The sequence below is a fragment of the Paroedura picta genome, chromosome 6 (assembly GCF_049243985.1).
Source record: "Paroedura picta isolate Pp20150507F chromosome 6, Ppicta_v3.0, whole genome shotgun sequence".
Lineage (NCBI taxonomy): Eukaryota > Metazoa > Chordata > Lepidosauria > Squamata > Gekkonidae > Paroedura > Paroedura picta.
The window spans coordinates 39,980,325-39,989,777 of NC_135374.1; the positions used below are offsets into that span (position 1 = coordinate 39,980,325).

General features: G+C 48.4%; 1 protein-coding gene across 1 annotated transcript; it reads right to left on the reverse strand.

Annotated features, from left to right (window-relative positions):
* Positions 1 to 5,006: 5,006 nt before the first annotated feature.
* LOC143839763 (uncharacterized) lies at positions 5,007 to 7,650 on the reverse strand. The gene is made up of 4 exons (XM_077342218.1): positions 6,864 to 7,650; positions 6,135 to 6,218; positions 5,873 to 5,956; positions 5,007 to 5,593 (listed from the first exon to the last, which is right to left on the reverse strand). The coding sequence occupies exons 1-4, from the start codon at positions 7,483 to 7,485 to the stop codon at positions 5,076 to 5,078; spliced, it is 1,308 nt and encodes a 435-aa protein (XP_077198333.1). The 5' UTR covers positions 7,486 to 7,650; the 3' UTR covers positions 5,007 to 5,075.
* Positions 7,651 to 9,453: the final 1,803 nt, after the last annotated feature.

Genomic DNA, 9,453 nt, shown 5'->3' on the forward strand with positions numbered 1-9,453 from the left:
GCAACATGTGAACTATGCCACCCAAATATGATTGTCCAGAGAAAATCCAAAAGCTCTCTTCTTTGAATGAGCAGAGTGTATGACTGGCTCAGTACAGGCTGACAGCGCTAGGATTTATCACTGTCAAGGCTCCTTCCATTTTTACTATAGCAAGCTAATGCAATTATATCTAATTTGTAGAATCTTTTTGTGCTATCTTTATAACTCAGACATTATCTTTTAGTAACTTTTTATTCTCCAGGGGCTAACAACTTGTTGCACACTGAAGATTGTGCTAGAAAATGAACAACGCTAGCAATTTGCAAGTAATTAACAATTCCCATGGATATAGCTGATGCCATCCGGTACGTAAATACTGCCCCATGTAAGGATAATCAGCGTCCTTGATTCTGATAGTCCAAAAGTTTCAAAAATTCAGCACTTTAATAAGATGGTACTACATGATAAGCAAATTAGCAGAAAGTCCTGATTCCCATCTGTTTGTATAGTGGGGGAATGAAATGTTGAATTCTTTTCTTATTCAAAAAGAAAAGTATATTCACGGCATATTGTTGTTCTCCTGATTATGTCATTGGGAGCACAATGTGATTTTCAAAGGACCAAACTCATCAGTATTGGAGTGTTGGCTAAATTGACTGCAACACTTACAGAAGTAAACTTTCTTGCCTTTCTCTGCCTTTAGTATTGCTGGGCCCAGCTTCCAATACTGCCTGGAACAATAGCAGGTAAAATGAGGAAGGGAGAGTGAAGAAAGGGAAGGTGTTAGTCCTCTTGATTTGCTTATATCATTTGAGCGAGAACATAATTCAGGGGACAGTAGATTGTAGAATGTCTAAAATTGTATGAGATTAATGGATTAAACTAAAACACAAAAAGGAATCCTACTTGTTCCATGATATAATCAATGAACGTGCACTGAGGCATTGGGGAGAACAAAGATTCCTCCAAAAATTGCATAAAACCAAAAATGTGCAGCAGCCTGAACAAATATTGGGGGGGGGGGGGAGGTATGCAGGTGAATGGGAGATTACCAATTTGACATTGTTGCTCAAAAAAGCAAGATAAAGAAATTTGGAACCTGAAAACTTGGGGAGATGGGAAGAAATTCATAACCAATTTTCTCAGTAACCATCATCTTGTAGTTTACATACCATGGGCCATTTCGCACAGAGCTCAAAGTTGCTATTTGGTTGCCGTTTGTGAAAGCGCTACTTCAAGTAGCGAAATGTAACTAGCCGTGCCCGTAACGCACAGCTGCGGTTTTTGCGGAATTTGGCACTTTCACTTCTCGCCACTTTCGTAACCCACAGGCTTCCGGTTCTCCGTCTTATCGCTACAAAGGAGGTCCCTTTTTAGCGCTTCTGGCCTCCCGTGCCCGTCAATCAAACTGCAGGCACACCTTTGACCTCTACCCTAAAGCCGAACTTGTCGGGGTCCCCTTTTTTTTTAAAAAACCCAGGAAACCCCGTAGCAACGCGTTATCGTCCGATCATTGGCGCCCTTGGAACGTGTTTTCTATTGTTTTCTAGGAACCAGATGCATTGACATGTTTGATTGGTTAATCCCCGCCCACAGTACACGCCCACAGGTTACCTGCTTATATGCACCTGGGCAGACACGCGGTCGGCCTCACTCTTTTGTTTGCGTAGCCTACTGCCCGCAGCACAGGTCAACGTTGCAATGGAGAGGCTTATTTTTCAATTGCTGGCTTACATGCTCGCGGTGCTCCAGCGCATGAATACCGCCTTGTCGCGTCGGACGTCTGCTATCGCGGAGTACCGAGAACGGGTGCCCGGAACGCTGACCAGCAGCAGAAGACGTTCTGTAAGGGTAACCATGGCGGCCAAGAAACGCTGGCAAGCACTGGCAGAGGTCCGGTTCCCCAGACAGTTCTGGGTGGACGAACGATCCTCTGACTGGTGGGAGAATTTTGTGTGGACTCGCTGGGATGATGACCACTGGATTGCCAACTTCAGGATGTCGAGGGGGACATTTTTTGAACTCGTGGAGGCTCTACGTGGACGCATGGAGAGGCAAGTCACTGGCATGCGGCGCCCCGTTCCAGTTGAAAAAAGGGTGGCTGCCGCATTGTGGTACTTGGCCACCCCTCAGTACTTCCGGACAGTAGCCCAGCAATTCGGACTCGGAGTCACTACGGTTGGCGATATCCTTAAGGAGTTCTGCCTCGCCATGGAGGCGGAATTGTTCAGCAAAGTCGTGTGCCTCGGAGACCGGCTTGGAGCGGTGAGTGTCATTCTATCCCCTTTGCCCTTTAAATTTTTTTTCTTGTTTGACAGGTCAGCAACGAAGACGCGATACACCCCACGCTGACATGCAATGGCTTATATTCTTTTCTTTCCCTTATTCCAGAGTATGGACGGGTTTGCCAGGCTTGGATTCCCGCATTGTTTTGCGGCCGTCGATGGAAGCCACATCCCTATCCGTGCCCCCGGGGGAAGCATAAAAGAGTACGGGAACAGGAAGGACTTTTGCTCTGTTCTCCTGCAAGGAACAGTGGACTTCTCCGGCCGGTTTATCGATGCCGAGGTGGGGTGGAGTGGCAGGAGGCATGATGCCCTTGTTTTCAGGGAATCCAACCTCAGGAAAGCCATGGACGAAGGGGTCTTTGTTCCAGGAAACCCCACCGCCACCATTGAGGGCGTGCGTGTGCCGCCGTTGGTGCTCGGGGACGGAGCCTACCCAATACGACGGTGGCTCATGACTCCCTACAAGCGGCCAAGGACAGACGTGCATAGCCACTACAACCTCACTCACTCCCGGGCAAGGAATGTAGTGGAGCGTGCCTTTGGACGTTTGAAGTCCCGGTTCCGTTGCCTGATGTCCCGACTACACGTGCATATAGACAATGTGACTCCGCTGATCATCGCGTGTGTCATTTTGCACAACATATGCGAGGACAAGGGACATAACATCCCCTTCCCTGTGGATGAACCTGATCCTGTTGTCCTTGAGGACACACAAGACATCCCTGAAGCAAGGAGAAGAAGAATCTATGCAGAGGGGTGCAAGGTTCGGGACGCCATAGCCACCCACATCTACAGAAACAGGAGGCGTGTTTAATTGTTTTTCCCACTCTCTTGTTGGTGAATAAAGTTTTGTGTTATTTGTTTAACCTTGTCTTGTGCGGTTTGTGTACTTTGCCAGCAAAAAAACGGGGATTCTCTGGTCCAAAAGCACTTTGACAGCCCTAAATGCTAACTCCCAACTGAAATTGACAAACACAATACGGAAGCGCTGAATGGGGAAAGTTCGGGGAGGCGGGTAGCCAGGAAGTATTGGCGACCCCTGTCAAACCGGAGGATCAATCCACTTATGTTCCAATGAATAATTTTATTGGTGGGCAGCTTTGATACATTTAAAAAACGGGGTGGTCTATCGGAGCAACGCACGTTCGTTCCCTAACCGTCATTCCGAAGATGCCGAAGCCACGGAAGGGCTCCTTCTGGCAGCGCGCCGAGGCTGAGGCACTTCTGGAGCTTGTGCTCCAATCGAAAAGTGTTGGCCGCCTTATGGCCAGCACCCACTGCCACACCAAGGGTGCTTACCTGGTGTTGGCTTCAAAGCTGAGGGAAAGGGGCTACGTCCGGACCTGGGAGCAGGTCCGGACAAAATTCAAGCGCCTTAAGCTGGACTTCCTAAACAGTCTGGAACAGTGGGGGGGGATCCCGCAGCCAAGTGGGAGGACGGTCTTCCACGACCAGATGGTAAAAATATGGGAGAAGGCTGGGAAGCCCCCCCTGGACATGAGGAGGCATATGGGTGAGTGCTGCCCTCGTTGTGTTTTACCCTTAAACATGCATGGAATGACTAGCTGCCTCTTTCCCCTACTGTCCCCAATGAAATTCGAGAAAGTATTTAGATGCTGTCAACCCCCTCAGACTTAGCCAGCCAGTACTGTAGAACCACTTTGGTTATGCGCTTAGACTCTAACTGTGGTGTGTCCACCAGCTGTGTTTCATCTCTGTTTTGTGTGCTTTTAATTATGATTTGTCTTTTTCTTTGCCCAGCCACACAATCACCATCCAAGCTGGCAACAGCACCTGAGCGTGAGGAGGGGGAGGAAGAGGGACCTTCCACCTCGGGACAGGCTGCAGGTGAGAGTTTTATGCCTGTGCGGGAGACCCATGTGTGTGTACCCCCATGGAGCCATATGGGAGCCTGCTGTGATGCTCCCATTTGAAGTGTTATTAAATTCTTTGTTTGATTTCTATAGCTGAAACTGTGGAGGCAAGGCTGCGTGCGATGGAGGCCAGAGTTACTTCCCTGGAGGCTCAAGTGGCAGAGCTGAAAGGGGAGATTGAGCAGCAAAGGCAACAGAGGGAGGCGGAAGAACGTAGGTTATGTTCCCCACTGCCCAACTCTTCTCACACTGTGGCTAAGGCCACTTAAAAGTGTATGCATGTAAACTAAAGAAATTTGAAAATATGTGTGGCACTAATGTGTACTTTTTCTCCCTCCCCACACAGTTAAGAAGAAGGAGGACGAAGAGCTCTTCCGGCGCAAAGTTAGGGGGACCGTGGGACGGCTGTGCAGGAGAGTGAGGGCGATGGAAGGGGCTGGGGAGGGGAGCGGTGGGACCTGAGTTTTGTTTCCTGTTTGTGTTTTGGGGTAGGGGTTGGGGGGGGGGGCTCCAAGTTTCATTCCCTAATGTTTTTCCCCTGTTAAATGTATAGTTTTGTTAAAAAAAATAGGTTTTCCAGGGGGGTGGGGGGTGGTGGTGCTGGTGGGGCTCCAAGTTTCATTCCCTAATGTTTTTCCCCTGTTAAAATGTTTTTTAAAATAAAATGTTATTGCAAATTTTATAACAAGACTCCAGTGTGACTTCTTAAACTCGCACATATTTAACCCCACACCACACTCCTAAAACTCCTTGAACTAACACCCCTCCAACCTCCAACCCACACAGCAGTACCACAATATAGACAATCACTAGAGAGGCCGCTTTCGGCCTTGCAGATTCTACAGTAGGGTACACAGAGACAGAGTCAAAAATATAAACTTTATTCAACAAACAACAAAACACAGATAACATGAAATAGAAAAAGTGGGCAAAACTAGGAGGGGGAGTACTTGTCTGCTGGTTTTATTTTCCTCTTTCCGAGAATAGTCCTCCTTCGTGTTTGGGTGGAGGCATTCTGAGAGGGAGTCGGTGGGGTGGGTGCTGGAAGTGGTGGTGTTGGTGTGGGTGGTGGTGGGGGTGGTGGTGGGGGGGCGGGGGCGATTTGTGGAGGGTAGGCCCTTTCCATGACCACTACAGCCCTCTCCATGAGTCTCCTTATCAGTCGCACCTCCTCCACGCCTTCGCGTAGGATTTGGTTTGTCTCTCTAAGGACTGCCCTCAATTTTCTCCCCTCCTGGGCAATGAGTGTGAGCATGGCTTGGTCAGCGGCAGCGGCACGCCGTGACTCCTCATAGCAGTGCTCAAGGAGCCTCTCTCCCACGCTTGTCAAGACGGAGACGCGCCTCAGCCTGCCGCGTTCCCTCGTAAGCCTCTCCTCTGCTGGGAGCGCACCTCTAGGTGGTGGGCTGCCTGGAGCCAGGGGTGGTTCCTCCTCCTCATCTGAAAGAACCTCTGTTGGCAAAAAATGAGAAACAAAACTGTTAGTGACATCAATAAAGTCAAAACACACCATGGTGGACATGGTGTTCTTTTTTGTCCCCGTGTTTTCCTGCCAAGAATTTAAACAATCCCCGGCGAGCACATGGCTATTGTTTGTTTGCCCATGGTGTGCTTTTACTTTTGCCTACTTTCACAGCAGGACTCTCAACAATTAAAAGGGAGCACATGGTTAGTGCCTAGCGACATTGTCCTGCAGCTATGGCTCGAAAGGAACAGGTCATGCACGCTCACCATCTTGAATCTGTATCCGCCTGCGCCGTGCAGGAGGTCCAAGCAACCCAGGCTGTTCCTCCTCCTGTGTTCCGGGTATGAAATCTGCAAAAAAGGAAAAAAAACAGATCTAGGACCAAAGGGTGGCAAAGCCAGCTTCAAAGGCTACACCAGCAACGCAGAGGGACTCTCTTCTTTCTCTTAGCAGTGCTGCTGCCCTGCACAAACAGAAAAGCACAAAGCAGTCAAAACAGCCCCCCCCCCTATTTTAACTAATACTTACCAATGTTAGTTGATGCCCCCGAATCACTATCCACGTCAGGTGCTGCTGGAGACTCGAGGGGCCCCGTCCCTGGCAACTGTGTCTCTGTGGACAAGAGCAGAAAATAGTGAAAAATGAGCAAGCATACACCATGAACCACAAAGCAAGCTCCCAAAGTAGTGAGCCAAAGTACTGCAGAAGGCCTATGGGCGAGGCATGCAGCAAATATTTTGGGGCTGTTGGTTAAACATGACCGTTTCAAATACTAACCACATCAAGCACTCCACAGCCAACCATCTTTTAAAATCTTTTAAAAATTAAAATTAAATTATAAAATTAAAACCGTTTCAAATAGTAAACACAGCAAGCACTCCACAGCCTACCATCTTTTAAAATCTTTTAAAAATTAAAATTAAATTATAAAATTAAAACCGTTTCAAATAGTAAACACAGCAAGCACTCCACAGCCTACCATCTTTTAAAATCTTTTAAAAATTAAAATTAAATTATAAAATTAAAACCGTTTCAAATAGTAAACACAGCAAGCACTCCACAGCCTACCATCTTTTAAAATCTTTTAAAAATTAAAATTAAATAATAAAATTAAAACCGTTTCAAATAGTAAACACAGCAAGCACTCCACAGCCTACCATCTTATGCGTTGCAACGAACTGACGAGAAAACGATGGCCAAACGTCAGAACACACATTTGCTCAAAAGGAAATATAAAATAAAAATAAAATCACTTACCGGAGGCAAGGGGCGTTTGCTCAGGAGCCTCCTCTGGCTCCCCAGGAACGATGGCGATGAGGTCCAGCGTTACCGATTCCGCGGCTCGTTGCTGGACGGGGGGTGGAGGGCGAAAGCTGGACGAGGTGCCCTCGCCGGGATCCTCCTCAGCGGGTGGTTCCTCGACCGGGGCAGCCGGCTTCCGAACCACCTTAAGGCTCCGGCCGACGCGCTTCGGCCTGCCGGATCCTTCCCCGTCTCCGTACAGCTGGCGCTGCTCCTCGAAGTAGGGGCAGGTAACCTTCTCGTTGCCGGAACCCTTATTATGGTTCACGGCACGCATATACTCTGCCCTCATTGTCTTGGTCTTCGACCGGCATTCAAGGCCGGTCCTGTTGTGGCCCAGGGCGCGCATCTTAATGGCCACTTGTTCGAATACCTCCCTATTCCTGTGGGAGGACTGGAACGCGTCCTGGATTTTCTCCTCCGAGAAAATCCCGATCAGGTCCCTGATCTCCGCGTCCCTCCAAGTTGGGCCACGGCCGGTTGCAGGGACGGACGAGGCTTGAGAAGACGATTCCATGTTGCTTTCGCTGGTAGCTGAGCAAAATGGTGGTGGAAGGTGCAGGGTGCAACGGATCATATACCTTCCCGCACACAAAGACAAAGGGACTAGCCGGCTCCTGATTGGTAGAGGGCAGTAGGGGACACGCGCATTGGCCACATTAGGTCACATGTCACGTTCAAAACTCCTCGCGCGGGAACAGGATCTGCTCCTAATGGCCAGATTGGCGCCCTTGTTGTTTGACTTAACGCATGTGCTGATTCGTTTACACGAGAGAAGAGCAGTTTGAACATGCAGCGGGAGCCATTTTAGGAAAATGTCCGCCATTACACAAACGCATGCCGGTGTTCAACCGAGAGCAAGTGCGGCAGTACTCGGCAGTTCCCCAATAATATTCACCAGCCACAGCATAAATCAACCAAACATGACATGTTACTGGCGTACGTTCGTTGGCACGCTCAGAGGAATGTTTTTTAAAATGAACGGGGGACGGCGACTCCGCTTGCCGGAGGTATAGCTGCCAATGGAAGGGGTTGTCCGCACCCAAGCACAAGCACGCACCGGGAACCACACAAAGACCCACTACACATAAGCCGCCCCTCATGATATCACCACGAATCATGTCTATTGAACCCCTCTAAGCTAAGCAGGAGACTGCGAGCGGCGACCGTTCGTTGGCACGCTCAGAGGAAAATTTTTTAAAATGAACGGGGGACGGCAACTCCGCTTGCCGGAGGTCTAGCCGCCAATGGAAGGGGTTGTCCGAACCCAAGCACAAGCACGCACCGGGAACCACACAAAGACCCACTACACATAAGCCGCCCCTCATGATATCACCACGAATCATGTCTATTGAACCCCTCTAAGCTAAGCAGGAGACTGCGAGCGGCGAATGTTCGTTGGCACGCTCAGAGGAGAATTTTTTTAAATGCTCCCTGTACGTTGACTCCGCTAGGACTGGCCGATGGTAGACGGGGTTTTAAGCTTTGGCCAAATTTAGGGAACGTGACGGTGTGTGCCACTGTGCTTGTGAAAAACTCTTGTGGTGTCCGGGCAGAATTTCCTAAAGTGATCGTGCTTGAAAGCCAGTCGCTGTCCCGTTGCCTCGTAGATCCCCGCTCGCTCGGAGAAAAAAAAAATGGCGAACAGTTCGCCGGAAGTTTCGAGGACAGGCTCGGGAGGAGGGACTTTGAAGAACCCGCAACAATGGTAACGCACAGGTCTTTAGCGCTACTGTTGCAGATTGGTTGCAGGAGTGTATCGCTATCCGGAGGGTGAATCCAGTTTTCTGGATTCCCCTAAAAGCGCTACAACGAAGCGCTTTTTGCGGGTCGGTTTCAGGATTGTTGCAGATTTTGCGGGTCGGTTTCAGGATTGTTGCAGATCGTTAACGACATCGTGCGTTATGGCAAATTAGTAGCGTTTTCAATCAGCAACCATTGTGCTATTTTTAAGCCGTGGGAAATGCCCCCATGTCTAGCAACAGCTGCTAAAATAGTCACTGTCATCAATTAGGACCATTTATTTTGGAATCACCCTCTGAATAAAGCAACCCTTTTATGCTATGCCCCAAGTGGTATTTTGTATAAAAGAATGATAGTGTACAAAAAAAAAGAACTACCAGCTTAAGAACTATGGTGATAAGGGCTATAGAAAAGCTGATAACCTGCACTAAGGAAGCCCTGGAAACAAACATAATCTTGCCATCAGCTATCTGTAAAGCTCAGTGCTATTTACAATACTGGCAAACCCCCAGAAAATGAGTCACAAAACCTATTGGCACTATGCAGATAATGCTTGAATATATTAATATGCATGAGACACATAAAGGGTTTTTTTAACAAATGGAGTCACCTCTCCTGCAAACAGTGATAAGCTTTCATTATTTTGTAACTCTTCCCCTTGAACACCAATTGTGATTGCTAAGGCTATTACTCCATTTTCTACCCTAAACACAGAAGGGAAGAAACCTTGAGTATTGTGCCAGGTGTCCTTTTGTTTAGATGTGTTTAGATCATTACAGCCCCTAGTTTTAGGCAACTTATT

Excerpts from the sequence above, each read along its gene's own strand:
- LOC143839763 (XM_077342218.1), bottom strand. The coding sequence starts at position 7,485 with ATGATCCGTTGCACCCTGCACCTTCCACCACCATTTTGCTCAGCTACC. Across the intron at positions 5,957-6,134 it reads GGGGGCATCAACTAACATTG|ATTTCATACCCGGAACACAG; the intron begins GTAAGTATTAGT and ends CCTTTTTTGCAG. Across the intron at positions 5,594-5,872 it reads GCGGATACAGATTCAAGATG|AGGTTCTTTCAGATGAGGAG; the intron begins GTGAGCGTGCAT and ends TTTTGCCAACAG.